General features: G+C 34.8%; 2 protein-coding genes across 2 annotated transcripts in view; both read right to left on the bottom strand.

Moving 5' to 3' along the window:
• The window catches only part of LOC126971902 (GTPase-activating Rap/Ran-GAP domain-like protein 3), a 327,877-nt gene extending 311,766 nt beyond the window's left edge, over nucleotides 1-16,111 (bottom strand). The window contains exon 1 of the mRNA XM_050818416.1: nucleotides 15,941-16,111. Coding sequence (XP_050674373.1) covers nucleotides 15,941-15,995 — 55 coding nt within the window. The 5' untranslated portion in view covers nucleotides 15,996-16,111. The remainder of the gene's footprint in view (nucleotides 1-15,940) is intronic.
• LOC126971845 (uncharacterized) overlaps nucleotides 1-22,894 on the bottom strand; it is a 133,855-nt gene that overhangs the window by 66,946 nt on the left and 44,015 nt on the right. The gene's annotated exons all lie outside the window — the stretch shown is intronic.

Here is a 22,894-nt window from a genome sequence, read left to right as displayed (position 1 = left end):
GTCGTTTGTATTTCCTTTCATTAGAGGAAATACGACAAGCTTGTTCATCGAACGTAAAAGATATCTATCAATTAATTTATTATAAGCTCAATCGTGGCTGTAAATTTTGCAAAATTTTCCACACGTGAGTGCAAGATTCAATCCCTCGGAGAGACATGTAGCGCCTTAGTACAACCACTACATAGATTCTTAATTCTTAATAAAAGTCCAGGTGAGGTGCTGATAGAAATAAATGATTGAAATATTAAATTCTGATGAAATGAGCCTGGTGGCTTGGGCACCGTGAAGGGCGCTGGTGTGGGGTGCGACTTGCGTCGACACTCTGGCTCCTTCTCATGTCCAAGTTACGTCAGTTGGTGCTGGGGCTGCTGCTTCGACTGCCGCAAACGACGCAAATATGTCGGTCTCATTTAGTCTTACATCTATGTGACGTGTGGTGTCGAGATACTTTAAGAAAGTACTCTCTACGCGCCGCAATAGGGCTACTAGAAATCCAAGCGCTGGCAGCTATTTCTGTCAATGAATCAGCCTAGCTATCCAACGCGGAAACGCTGCCAGTACTCTTCACTACACTTCCCGTAATGATAGTTTTATTTAAATGTAATCACAGTATTGTAAATATTGTTATGAGATTTGTGTTGTTTGAATACTTAAAGTAAATCATTTAAAATCATAAAGTTATCTTTTGATCGTTAAGCTAATTTGATCCGTTTTAGGGTAACAGAATATGACTGTATAACAAAACCAATAGAGGGATGAGTCAACGAGTCGCATCAATCAATTGCAAGAGTGATACGGTAATTAAATCGTTATGGCTAAGAGTTTCTATTTTCAATTCTCGAAGTTAAAAAGAGATAATTTCGATGTTAGTCATAGCTTCGTCATGTGTCACTGCAATTGACATACATTACTTAAAAAGAATTGTAAGTACCCATTATTTAAAACGAGCTGACCGACAGACGTTGTTCTGTATATAATAAATAAAATAATGTTTTATATGAATTTGTCAATAATATATCATAAAATCAAAAATTACTTCGTAAAATATGCACCCTGCTGTCATAATGAAATTGTTTCACAGCAGAACTGTCAAACCGTGCGTCAATAAATTCTCTCATAGAAATTATGTATGGACACATCAAAGGAAAAACAAATTTGTTGTTTTTATTTAATTTAGCAGCATTTTCCTATTTATTCACCTTTTAAACCTTCTCTGGACTTCCACAAATAATTCAAGATCAAAATTATTCAAATCGGACCAGCCGTTCTCGAGCTTTAGCGAGACTAACGAACAGCAATATAGATTAGCTGAACTAAATAAAAAAATACTAAGCAACATGTTTACTTAAGATTTAAAAGAGTGGCTGTTGAGTTTTTTGTACATTCTTCTCACGAGCTCTACTTCTTTCGAACAAATCGTATGTTCACAAATATAATAGAAAAATTTATAGTGACGATGTAAATGCGCTTAGTGTAAGCCTGATTGAATAAAGTTTATTTGACTTTAACTTTGCGTAAGTCACCGTGAAAATAAGGCTTAGGTGTAATTTCAATTTAATAATTTAAGTCCAAAATTTCAAATAATCGCTCAGATAGTCCTCAAACTGCTCAATCACAGAACATCGTCTAGAAATAAATTTTTCTAACAGACATACTATAAACAGATTCTTTTGCTGTTTAAATTGCTTTAGCGAAAATTTTAACCATACAGGTGAAAGCAACACTAAAATATTTTTGAATACTCTTTTAATATTTTATAATTTGATTGCTAGAATCACTTTTAAAAATCATATCAAAATCACTTAATTCATTTAAGTGAAAGAAAGGACACTTATAAATGACAAAAGTTTTACTTTTTAGCATTACCACACTTCGGAAAAAGTTGAGCTTTAATGAGAAAAAGTGGCAAGAAACGCATTGTCACACTTTAAAAGTCATACCTGAACATTATTTAATGACTCTTAATTTAATACTACTCTTATTAAGAGGTCGATCCTAGTAGTTTTAGAAAAGTCAAACAATTTCACTGATGGGTAAAGCGTAAAGCCTCTTCTCATTTTCGTGAATACAAGAATTTTATGGAGCGTGCTTAAACGCTCATGTTGAGCCTAAAATTCCACATACTTTGGATGTTTGAAAACCCAGCAGACCATAAAACGTCTCAAGGCAATCTTTCTTACACGCTTATGGGCATGATTTTATAAATAAACGCGTTTTAAAAGATTAATTATATAATACGACATTTGTTTTTGAATAAATATGCATTTTATTACATTTAATGAAACAATGATATTTATTCAGCACTTGAGTAATTACATACACTTATACTAGTCAAAAGTTGAAAACAAATTTGAATCTTAATTAAATTACAGTTATTGTGACAGTATTTCCTTTTGTGTTTCGCTAAGCAACCACGCGCTGTTGACATTCAGGTAATAATTTACAGTGTATTAAGCCTTTTTAATTAAAATGTTCTTGAGTTCCGATTTAAATCTTTAAATTAATGGGCAATCCTTGCAGGCCTATTGGTATTTTATTATAAATGCGGACACACATTCCCATAAAAAAATAATGTACATTTTTCGGACGATAATAATCAATACTTATGTAGATACATCCCAATATTATGTAAATTTGTTCACACATATAATTAGAATCTTTTAGTTCTATTTCTCAGTGGCGCATGATTTCTTTGCGAATTTTAACAATATTATGTGAATATGTTTATAGACTATATTTATTTTTCAATTCCATCTATAATATTATTCAAATAAACAATAATATATGTTAATATACTCTTTATGATAACAATTCTTTTATTCCAATCTTTCATTTGCGACTCTATTCCACATCACTCCTGCCACCTTGCCTGATATCATCATTCCATCTGTTTTGTGAATTACCTCGTTTTCCAGGTACAATCTATTTGCGACTCTATTCCACATTACTTCTGCCACTTGCCTAATGTCATCATTCCATCTGTTTTGTGATCTATCTCTCTTCCGTTCTCTAAACGTACAATCCCTTTGCGACTCTATTCCACATTACTCCTGCCACTTGCCTAATGTCATCATTCCATCTATTTTGTGATCTCTCTCTCTTCCGTTTACCTTCTTTAAACGTACAATCCCTTTGCGACTCTATTCCACATTACTCCTGCCACTTGCCTAATGTCATCATTCCATCTGTTTTGTGATCTATCTCTCTTCCGTTTACCTTCTCTGAACGTACAATCCCTTTGCGACTCTATTCCACATTACTCCTGCCACTTGCCTAATGTCATCATTCCATCTGTTTTGTGATCTATCTCTCTTCCGTTTACCTTCTCTAAACGTACAATCCATTTGCGACTCTATTCCACGTTACTCCTGCCACTTGCCTGATGTCATCATTCCATCTGTTTAATTTTTTTACAATCTTGTAAAAAACTTATCTAATCAATCAGTAAATTTAATGAGTTGGCCGTATCTATACATTATTATTCAAAGTCAAATAAACTTTATTCAAATAGGCTTAAACTGGGCACTTTTGAATCGCCACTATGAATATTTAATTTATATAATGATTCTACCATAAGTTCGGAAAAAATAGAGCCCCTAAATCAATAACTATTTTACAATAGCTGTAATATACTTGCACAACATATTAAGTTTGTAAGGTGCTGCTTTTTGGCCTGGGAAAATACATGAATCGTTATTACACCCTTCCGAGTGAATGAAAAGTCAAAGAAAACATTATAAGAACAGCCGCGTCGTGAAATATTAGGGTCTGTTTTCAATAAAGTATCTCCAGGGCTTAAGTATTCATTCAGCTGCTTTCAATATCGCAAAATAAAAAATTTACTGTCGACTGTAATTACATGCGAACGCTTTCACGTTGCATTATTACTTTTTTAATAGAATATTATAATATGACTTTTGGCAATCAAATCAAAACCACTTTATTTATGTAGGTCAAGGAAATGACGCTTATGAATTTCTAAAGTTTTTATATCTTTTTCAATTAATAATCACTTCGGAATAATTTCGACTGTAATGAAATGAAATGGCAAGAAACTTATTGCCACTCTTTTTAATCAATATTTACACGGTCATCGTGTTACAGTTATCAATTACAATATAAAATGTAAAGTGATGTAACAAAAATACTCAAACGCAAAAACAAGTAAGTAAAAAAAAGTAAATGTAAATTTATGTGTAATGTTATTAAGTACAGTCAATCTAGTAAGTTGCCGAAAAGTCCTCGAACATATTGTTAACTACTGAAGCATCGAAATAAATACAACTCACCTTATAAATAAAACAGAAGTAATAATACATTTCTCAAACCAGACCAAACCATTATTATACCGAAATAAGTAAATAATGTCTCCAACGGCTTTGTAACTAGTAAAATGTCTGAATGGCGTCATTACGAATAAATTGAATCGTAGTAACATAAGTCCGAAGAATTATTGTTCGACTTATCTAGAGACTTAGTACTGTTTAAATTCAATTAAATATCTCCGTCTGATTATAATGACAAGTCTTACAATAACAAGCATGTTTTTCTTTATGAGATTAAAGGGTGTTAACGTATATATGCCTATATATAAAAATAGAGGTGAGTGTCATATTTCACTTTGCAAAACTGCACGTCGTAGATGCATAGTGTTTGCATATTCGATCATATACAGCCTGAAGTTACAATAGCGACATTAAATAAACATACTGGTAAGACTACTTAACTGTAATCAAAAAAAAAATCAAAAACTAAAACTAAATAATTGAAACTTTGAAATTTATCAACAAACGTCTTATACATTTAGGAAACAAATTTTTAATCACGCTTTGGTGGGCGCTACGTACCTACGAGTTCTGAACGGTTACGTCGCGGCGTAGGACAAGTAGGTGTCAGTGCCTACGCTAGCGTGCGGCTACGAGGTTACCCGGTTAGCATGCAAAATAAGCATTACTAGGATATTATTATTTGGTGGATCTGGTTCAATGATCCCCAGCTGCGGGTGCAAGATATGTGGACTTGGTTTAAGGCAAGAGGATTGATGAAAGGAGCAAGTGCATTAACCTGGAAGGTCACAGGGATTGCAGATGGTATGCTCGTGCGCAGATGAAGCCTCAATCTTCTCTTGTCCGGGAACTGTTGGTTTTTCTTCATACTACATAGGTACCTATATATTACTTGAATCACTACTATACTAGTGAATGCGATGATGATGCGGCGAGCATATCCACGTGGTCGAAGATGCGGTGGTTTTCTGTGCAATTGTCACGAGAATACTTGCGTATATCAAGACGACCAAAAGACGACTAATTAGTAGCTTTAGTTGAGTGTGAATGAAGCGAATATATATAATAGTGCGCTTGCGGGAAAGAGAGGGAAGATGAATGTGAATCATGAATATGAATATTAGTTATTGGCGCGAGCATTATGTATAAATAAACTACGATTTATTTTTTCAGTATTATTGATTGATGTAAAGGTGCTGTGTTGTGATGCTGATTATTATTATAATACAAAGGGTATTTATTTTTCAGACAGAACTATTATAGTGACACAGAATAACAGAAACTACAGAACTCGTAAAAAAGACGTAACAATGTCTAAAAGCGCGAAAATATCACGACATGTACCTAACGGTATTGAAACTCCAAACCGTCAGGACGAGCGCGAAAGTCTGAAAGGAAATCGGGATGGGGCATTCCGTTCTTTTACCAGGTCAGGCTTCCTTGACCAGGTTTCCAGCTAGGTACACCACAGCGGCGCCTTTTCGCACCATGCAGCATTAATTGGTAAGTTTAATTGTTTCGATTAGAAAGGCTCCATAGTTATTGACATAACAGGGCTAATAAGAAGTTAACGTCTTATGTCTCATAGTGATGTGTGCAATTGCGATGCCACTCAATATTTTAGATTCATTCAAGGACCTTGAGCGGCAGTGCATCGTAAGAGGCAGGTAGTATAATTTACCTTATAATAATAATATAAAAATTTAGCGAATTCAGTAAACATGAAAACACTTCTCTTTTCCCATCCAGGGACCCCACCAAACTACAAGTACCTTGCTGTAGAACTGCATTATTTCAGAGAAACTGTTTGTGTATGTGCATAAAAATCTAAAATCACGTCCCAAAAATAATAAGAGAAGTATCGTCAAATAGGAATTTCTCATGTAAATTGAAAATATACCTTAGTAAAAACTGCTTATATTCATTAGACGAATATTTTCAACTAAAAACTTGACTATATGCTACATAATACTGCTACTAATATTTTGTTAAATTTATATTATTGTAACTAATGATTTAGAAATGTATTTTATAAAATGCACGTCATAAATGTGGCAAACATGTACTTAATAATATTTATGTAACATCAATCTAACATGTTTATGCAAACAAAAACGTTGACTTTGACTTACCGTCAGACCCTGGCCCTGTGCGTCCCCGGAGCATAAAAAAATAGGGACGTTCCAGGGTCAAGGGTGTCGTGAGGGGCGCCTAAGGACATTTACCAGTGGGATGGTCACAACCGCGCCTTTTTCTGCCGTGAAGCAGTAATGTGTGAGCGTTATTATAGTTCTGAATTGCGCTGTAACTAGCGAAATTACTAGGTACGTGAGACTAACATCTTATGTCTCAAGTTGACGAGTGAAATTGTAGTACCGCTCACAATTTTTGGGTCTTTCAAGAATCTTGAGCGGCACTGCATTGTAATTGGTAGGACGTATCAATTACCATCGGGTGAACGACCTGTTCGTCTCGTCCCTTATTGTCATAAATTAAACTATTTTTTTTAAATCTGTCATATTTTGGATTACCTCCGACTATTGAAGAATATTGAAAAAGTTATTCAAATCAAAGCCAAAAAAACACAAACAAAATCGTCCATGAATTGTAATGAGAAGAAAGTACGTCAGCGCCGTATCAAATATCCTTCATTTCCTTTGAGAGAAAGTTCTTTCAAGATTAGTTTTTATATGTATTGTGACTACGATTTCTTTGTAAATACTTTGTAAACTACAGAAATGTTTATACAAAGTAAATGACAATTATATTATCACAGTTAAATGTGTTTTTAATACTCAGTTTCTATACTACTATAGACTAATAAATATTAATAATTCATATTCAATTTTATAATAAAATACCATACAATATACTAGGACTCACTGTACACAAATTCAAGTTATATATAAAAGCTTCTTTGACAAAGAAGGTAAGTTAAATACTTAAGAATAGCTGATTATATAGAAGACTAGCTGATCCGGCAAACGTTGTTTTGCCATATAAAGTATAATTCACGCGATAGTTTTATAAGTAATAAAATATTGCCTATATTATAGCCTGTACATCATTTTGTTCTATTGTCAATAGTTTTTGCAGCGCACGCAAAAATAGGTTTTCGATTTTACACCTTGTGTTACAAAATAGCAATTTTATTACGGATCCCTAATTTTGAAAAAAAAACATAGCCTATAGCCTTCCTCGATAAATGGACTACCCAACACTGAAAGAATCATTCAAATCGGACCAGTAGTACCAGAGATTAGCGCGTTCAAACAAATAAACAAACAAACACTGCAGCTTTATATATTAGTATAGATTAGTATAGATAATAAAGGTTCTGCGCAGGCCACCAAAAATTTTATTGCATTATATTAGCCTAAGAAATTTTGTTATTTTATTTAATAAATGGGCTGGGAGTTTCTTCTCAGTTCTTCTCCCCATGACAAAGTCAATTCACGAACTTATGTAGCTTCATGATATTTACCAAGTGTTCAATATGTTATGTTTATGTTTAATTCTATGTTATTCTATTCTATGTGTTATGGGGACACGTTAAAAATTATTTCCGATTATAATTATAACATTTGCCGCTCTTAATATACCAGCTGTTTTAGAGCCATATTATGATATTCCCCGCCGCGATGGCACTGGAGTGTGACGCGACCTTCGGTGATACTCTGGCTCCTTCTCATGTCCAAAGTACGTCAGTTGGTGCTGGGGCGGCTACCTGTCGACTGCCGAAGACAGCAAACTTCGCAAATGTGTCAGTCTCAGTGAGTTTTACATCTTTGTGGCGTTTGGTGTCGAGACACTTGGCCCGTTGGCCCAAGAGGCGCGGAGAATGTACAAAGAACTATCTACGCGCCTCAATAAGGCTACTGGAAACCCAAGCGCTGGCAGCTATGTCGGCCAACTTGCCATCCAACGCGGAAATGCTGCCAGTATTCTTGGTACGTGTCCCCGTAATGATAACTTCAATTTAATGTAATCATAGTATTGTAAATATAGTAAATAGTTTTTTTTTGCTTGAATAAACTAATTATTTTCCAATAAATATTTACCGCTCAAAAATTTTAACGTTGTAAATTGCGCGTTATTTATACACGTTGCACGAGGTTTATTGTTTCAATTTCGACACCGACGTTAGCTAATAAACTACACCATTTGTATCATACTTCAGCTACCATAACCATTTATCTTTTAACTCATATGTATACTGAACCACAAAAAATGTACAAGAATTAAATAAATTTCAATATAATAAGTTGTAAATAGAAAAAAAATCATTTGTCTGAATATATAAAAATAATTTAATGATATTTAACTAAATTATGCGGTATAATAATATCTTCATTGGTTGTATGTTATAATGTAATATATTATATCTTAATTACAGTATCCTTCCTTCGGCATTAATAAAATAACACGAGGAATAAATCTTTATTTTGTTCCGTTAAAGAAATATCACTTCTTGCGTACGTACCTACATTAGTATATGCGCACTTTTTTTTACCTTTATATTAAGCTGTAGAAGTCGTTCGCTGTAATGATAAATAGCCTTCTTTAGAGAGATTTTCAAGTCTCATTGGTGTTTACAAAAAATCTCTTTAGCTGTATTACATTAGTACAGATACAAGGTTGTATTGTGCTGTGACATTAAATGTTGCTTGCAGGTTAGGACGATGAGCGCATGCCCGAAGTCTAGATATCGGATTTACATTTAGAATGCTTACCGCTACCTGAAATCTTGATTACTTAGAGCATTTAAGCAAGGTGTTTTGTATCGCAAATAGTTTTTAAATTAATCCTCTTTAGTGTCTCGTATCCTTACCGCACCTTCTTACTAAGCCCTCTAATGTCAGTTCCTTCGTTTATGTGTCGGTTTGTATAATATTGTTACGTGTCAGAATGGGGCTTGGAAGACAGCAGTATAATTCCATTTTATTTAGATAATTTATACGTCTAGGTGGAGCCTGTGTTGTACAAAGCTTGGAAACAAGCCTGGTTTGTTACTTTACTTTGCATGACAACCTACGTCTTGCGTTAACAGTTAACCGCTAATTATTACACTTAGCGAAGCAGCAAAGAGTGATCTCTAACTAGGTGTTTGATGCGCTCACGTAAAGGTTTGCAATATTTATTTACTACTAAGGTAGAGATGTCTGTCAAGTTGTTGCGTAGTAGTTGGGGCCTCCAAAGACTTTAGGACTGACAGGTGTTAAACCCGAGCCCGACATATGGGCCGTTTCGGGGTCTTCAATACGTAAAGTTATTTACCTCGTCTCCAAAAAAAAAGTTTTGCAAGAATGAGTTGTTAATACATTACAAATTCTATTCATTCAGATATTAGGTGTTTCTTTGTTTAGGTTCCAATCAAAAAAGTTTTAGACTCTTTTATTTATGACACAGAACATGTTATGAGTTACTCTTTTATTTTCTTATTATTCTTTTTTCATTCATGCCTATGAACCACTGACCTGTATAAATACCACTGGACAGGTTGTTCCATGTGTTTTGACAGCAAATTTTTCGTGCTTATTTGAAGCGCCACTCACGAGCATCCAGAGAACTGATTTTGTTGTTTAATCCAAATGGCTGCGAAGGAACGTACAATACTCTAAGTATTTTTTCATTTTAAATTAATTTCCGTGTTATTTATACTTACTCAACGTAATAAAGTACACAATTATTTCTTTGTAAATAGTTTGCTGAGGTTGTCGTCACTAGTTTTAGTACCGCAGACTCTCGAAAAATCACTTTGACAGCTGCCAGTCCAGTGGTATTAGTAGAGGTCAGCGCAGTCATGGTTTATAGTAGATACAATTTAAGTTAGTGTTTAAAAGAGAACAAGCTTTTGTGATCTCTAATAGGTGGCGGGTATATATTTATATATTATGTTACGTTACTTGATGTAACATGATTAAAAAATGGTTAAGCATATTTAAATTAACATTGTTCAATTTGACTGAAGTGAATTTATCGCAAATACGTTTTATTTGACGAGATATTAAAAATTATAATGTGTGCTATATGTAAATTCAGAATTCGTTGAGTGGTATAAGACAATATTTATCATCACAAGATATAGTAGTTAAGATCAGAAGACAGACACTAGCTGTGTCTTACTAATAGCGACAATATTTCGCACTCTGGTTCAAATTCAAAAAAATCGCCGCATCGAAAAAATTAAGTCTGATAATTTTTGCTTATCGCGCCAAAACAAGTATAACATTAAAAAAGCTCGTTAATATGATTTGCCAATGCTACTAGGACATTTTCAGATTTCCCGCGTTGGCTGTATGGGTATGTGTACCTTTGCCATTCCTATTTTTGCTACTCCTAGAAATAAAACCACTCACTAAAGATAAGTTACTACGTATACAATAAATTTCCCGCCCATTTAAGCGGCAATTCGAAAACTTGTGGTTTTTGTTTATTGCCTAAATTAAATTACCAAGTCGTAGAAAAATAATTGTATCCGACACGTTTGATAACTAAGTAAAAAAACGCTCGTGGCGTCTTACATTGCTTACATTACTTACCGTATCAATCACGTATTGAACGTCAAAAACTAGTATGCTGAGGCCTGAGAAGAACGGGCGCAAGAAACTCAGAGGACCTTTACTTTTTTTTTTATGGAATAGGAGGACAAACGAGTTTACGGGTGACCTGTTGTTAAGTGATCACCGCCGCCCACAATCTCTTACAACACCAGAGGAATTACAGGAGCGTTGCCGGCCTTTAAGGAAGGTGTACGCGCTTTTTTTGAAGGTACCCATGTCGTGTCGTCCCTGAAACACCGCACAAGGAAGCTCATCCCACAGCTTCGTAGTACGTGGAAGAAAGCTCCTTGAAAACCGCACTGTGGAGGACTGCCACACCTAGATGTGTGGCGGTGGTGAGGATGATATAACTAACTACTAACTTGTGGCGTGTCGTGCGAAGGTGGAATTTCGAGGGTAAGTCACGTACACTAAACTAATATTCCTGGCCTGTTTTTATTAGTTGTCTAACAGAACTATTGCTCTTCCCAAGTCAAACGGTTCAAACCAACATATTATCACCGCAGTCTACATACCACCGAAAACGTCAATAGAGTCGTATATTGCGTACTTCGACTTATTAATAAGTACTCTAGAAGAAACAACTATAGAAAGTTTCTCGCTTTTTGGGGACTACAACATGCCAAATATAGAATGGGTGTCCAAGATCGATGGTCTTAAAGGCTTTGATTGTAAGGGCACATCCCCACTAAGTACTTTTTGTCATATCTTGGGGCAGTGCAGTATAATTGTATTAGAAACGGAACAGGAAAAATATTAGACTTATTAATATCTAACAAAGAGGTTGATATCACCGTACTTTTCCACTTTTACCCATAGATAACCATCACCCCCCATTTTGTGTTTCAATCGCTTTTAAGGTTGTTTTTTATTATATGCCGCGGTGTCCACTATTAAAGTATAATTTTCATAAAGCCAATTTTGACTTTATAAACAAGGACCTGGACAATCTTGACTGGCCTACGATACTCATTACAAGCGATGTAGACGAAGCTGTTGATATTTTTTATAACTCAATTTTTGGTATAATTAAATTATACACTCCTCTGACAAAGCAAAAATCTACTAGATACATAAAAACAAGATAAAAGCTTGGATTAGGTGGAAGAAGTATAAAAACGCTTCTGATTATGAACAATTTTCTTTATTCAGATCTAGGTTTAAATTAGAATGTAACAAATGTTTCACAAAATATTTATCGTCAGTTGAAGATAATATAACAAAAAATATTAAACATTTTTGGTCATTTATATCAAATAAAAAAACAAAATGTAGTATTCCTTCGTACATGCGTTACAAAAATCTTCAATCGATTGAACCTCACAGAATTTGTCGAATGTTCTCTGATTTTTTCCACTCTGTGTATGAACCTTCCTCTCTTTCACTCAATACATGGTCGCCCCCGCCAGAATCAACGGCGAATGATATAACTTTAGACTATGTACACTTCACCGAAAGTAAGGTTCGAGTAGCATTAAAAACCCTGGATTCATCAAAAGGTACTGGACCTGATGGGCTGCCTGCATTTTTACTTGTTAGAACGGCTAATGCCATTTGCAAACCTTTACACCTGATTTTTAATAAATGTATTCTATATGGTGTTTTCCCTGAAGTATGGAAACGTGCAAACATTGTACCAGTTCATAAGAGCGGCTCTAAACATTTAGTGGAAAACTATCGTCCCGTTTCTATTTTATGCGAAGTAGCAAAGGTTTTTGAACGACTTCTTCATAATGAACTTTATCCTGTTGTCCATAGTACAATTTTAGAGGAGCAACATCGTTTTGTTAAAAAGCGATCTACTATTACCAACCTAATTAATTTCACTTCTCTTCTATTTAATAATATGGACAATAACGTTCAAACAGATGTGATTTATACTGATTTTATGAAGGCATTTGACAAGGTGGACCATGAAATTTTGTTAGGTAAAATTGCTTTTAATGGTATACGTGTTAATTTGTTACACTGGTTTTCTTCTTATATTACAAAAAGAACTCAAAAAGTAGTTATTAATGGATTTAGGTCTGAAAGTATAGATGTCACTTCTGGCGTACCTCAGGGCTCCATACTTGGACCTCTCCTGTTTATTATTTATATTAATGACATAAAGCACTGTTTTGATAATTGTAAATTTTTACTATATGCTGATGATCTAAAAATATTCAAGTCAATTACAAACCTCAACGATTGTGAGTTAATCCAACAGGACCTAAATAGATTATCTGATTATTGCAGAAAGAATAAATTAACATTAAGCCTACATTAATGTAATTCTATCAACTTTTCAAAAAAAAATGCATTATTAATTATAATTATTCTCTTTGTAATGTTACATTGAGTAAAGTTTTATCTGTTAGGGACCTAGGAGTTATCTTGGATAATAAATTACACTTAAATCTTCATATTGACAAAATTGTTAACACTGCTTTCAAAGTGTATGGTTTTATCATGAGAACATCCATTGACTTTTAGAAGCCCTATACTTTTTTAAATTTATATAAATCCCTTGTACGTTCCCAATTGGAATATGCCGTTCCTATTTGGCACCCTCTTTATAAAAAGTATTACGAAATGATAGAAAATGTCCAACGTAAATTCTTAAGATCCATGAATTACAGACGCTATGGCAATTACAATATGTCGTACGCAGATTTGATAGATAAGTATAAACTACTATCCCTTCAATCAAGGCGCAAACTTCTTCAATGTATGTTTCTGCACGGCATTATACATAGCAAATTTGATTGTACAGAATTGACCAACAAATTAAATTATGTTATTCCTAGAACAGCCCATATCCGAGGACTGTGTAATCGTAAACTTTTTGCAACTGGTAAATTTCGTACTAATGCAGGAATAAGATCACCTCTGCATCAATTAGTTGACAATTACAACAAAGAATTCATTAGTGTTGACATTTTCCATTTATCCGAGAGCCAGTTCAAGTGCCAAATTAAAAAAAAATACTGCATAATATTTGATTTATTTACATACATTATTTTAAATACCTACTGAACATCATAAGTACTTTAGGTTAATATCATTGTATATATATGTCATAATTTAGTGTAGATTTATGTAGATAATTATTTCATTTGTTTTCCTTTTTGTGTTTATTAATTGTTTGATTTTTATAAATTTAATTTACTCCAACTAGCCATAATATTAAGAACATTGTTTATTTCTCTTTAGTTTCAATTAGTATTGTATAAACATTTCTTTTTGTACCTAAGATTGAATACCTCAAAGTTTTTCATAGTAAGATGTGGATAGCGTATCTGACTACAATTTTATTAGACTTAATTGTTATTTCTTTATGTATCTAGATTGTAAGTTGTAGTTGTTTGCTTTTCCTAATAATAAAAAAAAACAAAACGAAAATCTATAAAAAAAAAAAAAAAAAAAAAAAAAAAAAAAAAAAAAAAAAAAAAAAAAAAAAAAAAAAAAAAAAAAAAAAAAAAAAAAAAAAAAAACAGAAAGAAAATCTATCTATGCATTCATTTACACATTTCACTTAATAAAATTTGGCACAAAATCTTTAAAACAATTCAACATCACTTTAATCACTGTGGAAAAGGTTGAGCTTCAATGAGACGTAACAGGAAATTCATTGTCACTATTTTACAACAATATTTACAGCTTCATCATTTCACAAATTATTGTAATTACAATCTATGAAGAGTGATTCAACAAAAATACTCATGGCTTACACGACTAAGTTAAAAAATTTGTAAAAAATAGACGACAAGAGTTCTTGAGTATAGATGCAATCATAGTCGCAAAAACTATTACGTATTATAAACAACACAATTTAATCTAACAGACGAGTAGATCGAAATTAGCTTGAAGTTTTTGCTCTTAATAGTGATTTTTACTATTATAATACTAGAAATAAGGGATTGCTTGTAACTAATTCTAGTAGGCTTCATAAGATACATAATAGCTTTAAGGGTATAATAATAAATTTAAATGTTTTATAAAAAAATGGCTCTGTCGTAAATCCTATTACTCCACTGCTGAATATCTAAATGATCGGACAGCCTGGGACGAGATTGTAATTATTTTATAGCGATAGAAATGACTGTACAATATTGTATATTTTTATTGAAAAGAGCGCAAAAAAAGAATGCTGGGAGAGTTTCTTGCGCCGCTTCTTCTCTCTCAGAGCGCCATTTGTTTCCGAAGCGGTATCTAGTAGTTATTAGAATCAACATCAAAAAGAATTCTAAAGGAATCAATTTTGAGAAAATAAATGCCTTTTATGCCTTTTAACATACATTTCCTAAGTAATTGTTATCTGCTGCAGGGCTTAATTAAATATAAAGCACTGACAGTCCACCAATAGGTAAATAACTTTAGAGACGTTTTTGCATTTGTATATTTACAGGAGTTCTTAACTTGAAATATAAATTTCCTTGTACAGTGAGAAAAAAAGTTTCGTTACATTTTGAAGAAGAAAATTTATCGAAACTCAAAAGTCAAATGGTGAAAGCCGTATAACTAATAATAATAATTATAAACATTGCTAATTGTTGTAAGGTCTAATTATTTGTTTTTGATTAATAAATGAATGAATTTATTTTATTTGAGGTTTATTCTTTATATAGTTTATATCATATATTGTTCAGTGTTGTAAAGAGGTTAATAAAAATGATTTAGATGAGGTTGGGACAGATTATATTTGTCCCTATATCTATCTATCAGAACTCGGTTTCATCGGATGCAATGAAAGTAAGTTGAAGAAATTTTGAAAAAAAAATTATGTTCACTATTTTAATATCGTTTAATATTATTGGTACCATATGAAGTACCTGGCTGTAAAAATATATCAAAAAATTTAAAAGTTTTTGTTTATTTATTTATGTGCTGACCGTACATGTACACATATATACAAATGCAAAAACGTCCCGATAGTAATTTACCTGTACAATCTTTTTCATGCAAATATAAACCTGTTTTTATGATTTTAATAGAATTATGAATCAGTTTTATCGATGATACTAAGTGTATAACCATCAGCCTTTATAATAACATATGGACAATGATTAGGAGTTCGCGTGTTGAATAATAATAGAGCACATTACATACCTTGTTCTTGTTGCCCCGGGGCTCGAGGTCTTCCCTCTTCTGCACGTCTCTCCATATCAATCGATAGCACTTCTAGAATTATTTACATTTCGATGCTTTCACTGAAGTATTTGTGTATACGCTTATAAAGTGTTTTATATTTAAAAGTGTTAAGTTACTTGATATTCTTTTGTGTTTATTTAATCAACTAGAGTATAACACATTTAAATATACAAAATTGTAGGATTATTCATGTAAATTAACTATTTTTAAAATAAATAAATATAATAAAAACCATTTTTAAGACCGATTTTGATCATAATTTTACCTAACGTTTTTAGTTCTATTACTAGTGATTTAGTTATGTAATATTCGCGTATTTTATTAGCATTATTTTGAAATATTTTATATGAAACTGATAAATTTTAAATGAAAAAAATGAAAAAAAAAATAAGAAACGCTTAATTAATTGCTTACAACGAAATAATTCAAAACTATTTCAAACAATATTTTGAAGAACTCTCATTAGCGAATGCAAAGAGAATTTAGAAGTTCGTTCATTTAATCCGCTACGCGTCTTCGTAGACGTGCTACACATGTGCTACGTAGGCGTTTTAATTACTTTAAGTGCCATTAATATTCAATACAACAGACAACTTTTAAGAGCAAAAAGCAAGAGATACTGTGTTACAAATAGTATATAATATTAGTAATTAGATCTATATACTATCTACTTAAAAACTCATTACAATGAGCGCAAAACTCATTTCTGATTAATATTTAATCACACTTATATTCTCATAACATTGAACTTACTTCGTTGTTTTCACTGCTGAAACATTGCAACTTTTTGCGAGATTCAAAAACAGTATATACGTTACATTTAATTTCGTTACGAAAAACGATAAAACATATTCATTGCGGATTAATAAATTGAGTTAATAATGTGTTATAAATACTTTTATGTTATGAAAGTGTAAGAATAGAGGATATGTCACTGTGCACACGCTCGAACACAGAGCGAGGTGAAACACGACTGACTAGTGACCACCGAGCGATGTTCGTATTTACGCCACAATCTCTCACAAATAAAGCTCACACCACACTTCAGCTTACCGAATACAACTGCCTTTTACATCAAACTAGCTGACCCGACAAACGCTGTTCTGTTGACAATAAGATAATGTTAAAATCCGGGAAAATGTAGCAAAGCCGTCGGAAATGTGTAATCAAAGTTAATGAGTTAAAAATTAAACAAAATACGTATTGCTGAGTGATGTTATAATTTGTGGTAATATAATGATAAGGATTAATATCGTATTTGTGTAAACAGCTTTAACATTACCGCTTTATACTTGCAAATTCTTTTAAAGTATTAAAATGGATATGTTATCCTTATAAGATAGACATATGCCATCGCGGATTCGTCTATAGACCTACATAAGATCCACAATTTCACCATACATTATTTTTTTATATATCAAAGGGCTTAGACAGCGTTTTCGGTGAAAGCTCCCAAATAAATGTATAAATTATTTAAAAGTGTTTTATTTTGCAGAGACCCAACCATTTTTTCGATAAAGTTCTTTCTAAAACAGAACTAAAATATTCATGCTTTTATGGTAATATTTTGATATATTCATGAAAAAACAAACCACATCAGCAGAAGAAGTAGGTGTTCATTTCATCATGTCACCCATTCTGCGATGCAACAGTGATCGCGATAGAAGATACTAGGATTGATTGACGATTTCCTGAGAAAAGCCTGCACGCAATGCCGGATATAGAGGTATGGTAGCCTCAGGGCAACAAAGGAGTGGAGGCGCCCTGGCCTCAATAATTATCCAAATAAAATCTTATTCTTTTTTAGTAAAACTCTCCAATATAAATTTACAATCGAGAATAACCTGAATTTGATTTAAGTCTCTATTGTGGGGCCCCCCTTTTTCGCAGGCCCCAGGGCTGTAGCCCCGGTTGCCCTCCCCTAAAACAGGCTCTGAGTGGCCGGTGAGTGTGGCATCTCTAGTATTTGTATCAGTATAACAATGCCTAATGGAGGCATACATTATAATTCTCATTGATACGCAAAAGAAAGACAGCTCCATTCCTTCTTTTTTCTTTTAACCTCTGCCGGGTCTGTCATACAAACGGGACTATAAATATGTATATGTACAGTGATTTGATTCGATTTAGTGATACTAGTAATAAAAAGTCAATGGCAAATAAGCTTTATTCAATTAGGCTTATGACTCGTCACTATCTCTAAACTCTTTTCAATCAATAGCTTCAGGTCGAGTTGAGGGGCGCTATCAGACATAGTAAAATTAACTTCATTATATTTATTGTCACTGTTTTTTCATTTTTAATCAGTAGACTTAACGGTAGTTCAAAATTATGTTGAAAGATCATGTTACATAGACAGATACATTCACCGAGTCAAGCGATTAAAAAGGATAGACAGTATTAACTCGGTCAGTCCATTTTAAGGCAAGCTTTTTTCATTCTAAAATTATTGAAGGTAAACCAATATTTTCAAAAACGGCATGATATTAATAACTGATACGAAACGTAAAGCGTTATATTTTGAATTTCTTTTAATAAGTCTGTTTATATTAATTGTAATTAATTTGTATGACTCATCTATATTTATTTTACCTCTTCTCACAACAGTGCTATGTTAACAGAATAAAAAGTAAGATTTATGTATGTCAAATTAAGGTTTTTTGTAGTACTATGTTACACCACAGTGTCGTTTCGCCCTAAAATTTATAGCAAGAGGATACTTTAAGCTTAACTCGTAAATCTGTCGCGGTAAAAATAAAAGCAGTGACTTTTTTATTACAAGCATTAAGAACTTACATGAGACGATTTGTGATATAAACATATTAAGAAAGTTAATTATATATGTATATAGTATACATACTAGCCGTTCCCGCCCGCTTCGCTGGGAAAATTTTAAAAGGAAATAAATTAAATTTTATTCATCTCACTACGGTCTTCCTGGGTATCACGTTAGATAAAAAGCTTCAGTGGGGTCCACATATTACCCATCTAGCAGATAGACTCAGCTCTGCGGCATATGCAGTTAGAAAGATTAGAGAGTACACGAATGTTGCGACCGCTAGATTAGTGTACTTTAGTTATTTTCACAGCATCATGACGTACGGTATATTACTATGGGGTCATGCTGCTGACATTGATATAGTGTTTGCTCTGCAAAAGAGAGCTGTTCGTGCTATATATCAGCTTGGTTATAGACAGTCTCTCAAAGAAAAATTTAAAGAAATAAATATTATGACTGTTTATTGTCAGTACATTTATGAAAATTTAATATATGTTCACAAAAATCGTCACCTTTTTGCTCTTAATAGTGATTTTCATTATTATAACACTAGAAATAAGGGATTGCTTGTAACTAATTCTAGTAGGCTTCATAAGATACATAATAGCTTTAAGGGTAAATGTATACACTTCTACAATAAAGTCCCAGCCACTGTTCAGGCATTGTCTATAAATAAATTTAAATGTTTTATAAAAAAATGGCTCTGTCGTAAATCCTATTACTCCACTGCTGAATATCTAAATGATCGGACAGCCTGGGACTAGATTGTGATTATTTTATAGCAACTGTACAATATTGTATATTTTTATTGAAAAGAGCGCAAAAAAAAAAAGAATGCTGGGAGAGTTTCTTGCGCCGCTTCTTCTCTCTCAGAGCGCCATTTGTTTCCGAAGCGGTAGTAGTATCTAGTAGTATAAGAAATGACATCAAAAAGAATTCTAAAGGAATCAATTTTGAGAAAATAAATGCCTTTTATGCCTTTTATGCCTTTTATGCCTTTACAAAAACAATAAAAATAAGTCGCCATAAACCATCTAGGATAAATTTCGCATCGAATGGTGGTAGTATCATGTCGATACGGTCAGTGGTTTAGGCGTGATTGAGCCTCAAACAAAGACCATTTTCATTATATATATATATATATATATATATATATATATATAGAGATATTATGTTAACATAGCTTATTATGGAGATTAAATAACCGACATAGTCCAAATGATTGCGTCCAAGTGGCAGTGGGCAGGGCACATAGTTCGACGGACAGGTGGCAGTTGGGGTAGTAAAGTCGACGAATGACGACCACGTACCGGAAGACGCAGTGTAGGTAGGCCCCTCAAAAGATGTACCGACGATGTGGTCAAGATCGCTGGAATACGTTGGATGAGGGCAGTGCAGGACCGATCGTCGTGGAAATCTTTGGAGGAGGCCTTTGTCCAGCAGTGGACGTCTTCCGGCTGATGATGATGATGAGCTTATTTAAATATATATATTTTTAATGAAAAAGGAGGACAACGAGCGTACGGGTCACCTGTTGTTAAGTGATCACCGCCGCCCACAATCTCTTGCAACACCAGAGGAATCACAGGAGCGTTGCCGGCCGTTAAGGAAGGTGTATGCGCTTTTTTGAAGGTACCCATGTCGTATCGTCCCGGAAACACCGCACAAGGAAGTTCATTCCACAGCTTTGTAGTACGTGGAAGAAAGCTCCTTGAAAACCGCACTGTGGAGGACCGCCACACATCCAGATGGTGGGGATGATATCCTAACTTGTGGCGTGTCGTGCGAAGGTGGAATTCGGCGGCAGGAATCATGTTAAACAGCTCTTCGGAACACTCCCCGTGATAAATGCGGTAGAAGACACACAATGAAGCGACGTCTCTACGCAACGCCAAGTGATCCAGCCGTTCACAGAGCACTGGGTCCCCGACAATTCGAGCTGCTCTGCGTTGCACGCGGTCAAATGGATCGAGCTGATACTGGGATGCGCAAGACCAGAGATGACAGCAATATTCCATGTGTGGCCGGACCTGCGCTTTGTACAGCGCTAGAATGTGGGCCGGCTTGAAGTATTGCCGTGCTCTATTAATGACGCCCAGTTTCTTTGAAGCCAATTTGGCTTTGCCCTCCAGATGGCCACGAAATTGGCAATCGCTCGAGATTTCGAGACCCAGTATTCCGATACTAGGCGAGGCTTTAAGGGAAGTGTTGTCGAAGAGCGGTGATACGACAAATGGGTTTTTTTTTTATTGGTTTTACTTACAATTTCTTTGAAATTGCACTGTGGATGAACGCCACAACTCCGAACGCCGCAAATCGTATAAATCTACATTAACTTTTTTTATTTACACGAGTAAGAGAGCTTTCGCACTACGACGTGAATACCCTGGTGTGGCTCCGCGTACAATGAAGTATTCCAAAAAGTTACTCCTGCATTGCTTGGAATTGGATCAGAGATCGGACTTGTGCGTAAGCAATATCCGAATTCGGTTCGAGATTTATAGACCTGTATTTTTAAGGACACGGATTGGACTCAAACGTAGCGCTAAATGAAGCGGTAAATGTTGATTTAAAAGAGTGGCAACAGCTACTTCTCATTAAAAGAAAACTCGACATTCATAAATGATAGTCCTAGACCTACATGAATAAAGTGATTTTGATTTGATTTAATTTGATCCAGATGGTGGGGATGATATCCTAATTAGCCGCGTGTCGTTACATCTCTACGCAACGCCAGGTGATCTAGCTGCTTACAGAGCACTAGATTTCCAACAACTCGAGCTCCTGCCTTTCTCGCGGTCTAAAGTCAAAATTTCGAGTTGATACTAGGGTGCAGAGGTTACAACAATACTGCATATGTGGCCTAACCTGATCTTTGTAGAGTGCTAGAATGCCAGCTTGAACTACGCCTCGCTGTGTTTATGAAGCCCAGCTTCTTTAATGCCAATTAGGCTTTGTCTTCCAGATAACAGCAGAATTGGCTCGAGATTTCGAGACCCATTAATCCAATACTAGGCGAGGCATTAATGGAAGTGATGTCGAAGAGTCGACAAATGGGGTTTTTTTAGTGGCAAACGGGCAAATTTTAGTCTTCACGGGACAGTGTACATTTTGCTCCGACCTTCTCAAGAGAGACTCGATAGAAGACACAACTGGTCAATGATTTCCCAAGAGAGACCTGCATAGCCCGTGAATACGGAATCTCAATATTGTCATTCGAATAGCATTGCATGAAAAACTCCAACGTTCACGGGCTTAGAATTTGAGCACGATGAGAAAAATGCCATCCAGCTCGCTCGACTTCTTTACGTCCAAGCAAGACAGAGCTAGCGGAAAAGTTTGCTGTCTGAACTGTACTTCCATCATATAGGTCTGACAACGCGGGATGATCGGCGGTGTTTTGCCGCCGTCGTCAATAATCGATCGACGGATTTCGACAACGCCCGGAACTTGCGTGGTGTAGTCAGGACTCCTCTTTAGAACATTGCAGTTTGGATCCATAGTGCTCAGCGCTACAACCCCGGTTCGATATGCTTGTTTTTAGCAGTCAGCTGCTGCTTCAACCGACGGGCCAAATTTTATGATCTGCCATCGATCGGTAATAAAGAGCTTGGAATGAAAATATCAATGCCCTGTAGTTTCACATCGACCTCTGCAATGGCACAGATACTGGAAACATCCGAAGGGAAACAACACAGGTCGCTGGTGATCTTCGTCGGGCTGTTTTGGAGAGGACACTCCTGACCAGGCAATAGTCTGACGTTCCGAGAGGAGCGTCGACACAGACTTGGCTAACTGTCGGGATAGTAGTCAGCAGAAGATCTAATAAGGATAGCGTGCAGCTATCCACGTCTAGGAGCCGCGTACGCGACTCAACCAATTGGGACAGACCATAAGACCGTGGTCAAAACAAGCAAAGGCCGGCTGCGCCGTCTCAAGTTGAAGGTGGACGTTAAATTGGAGTGGATTCCTTTAATATTGCAAAAGTCCATATTAAGCGTGGAGTGGTTTCTGTGCCCTCCCCAGAATTCGACAGACGGCCCGATCGAGAATGCACGGAAGGGATTCTCCTACATAGCCCCGGGGAAGCACAGGGCAAAAGGTTACTAGGCAATTTAGTGAAGTGTCATAGG

Source organism: Leptidea sinapis, chromosome 24, assembly GCF_905404315.1.
Source record: "Leptidea sinapis chromosome 24, ilLepSina1.1, whole genome shotgun sequence".
NCBI lineage: Eukaryota > Metazoa > Arthropoda > Insecta > Lepidoptera > Pieridae > Leptidea > Leptidea sinapis.
Note: the sequence above shows the minus strand (reverse complement) of the source record. Positions and strands in the feature narration are given on the sequence as shown.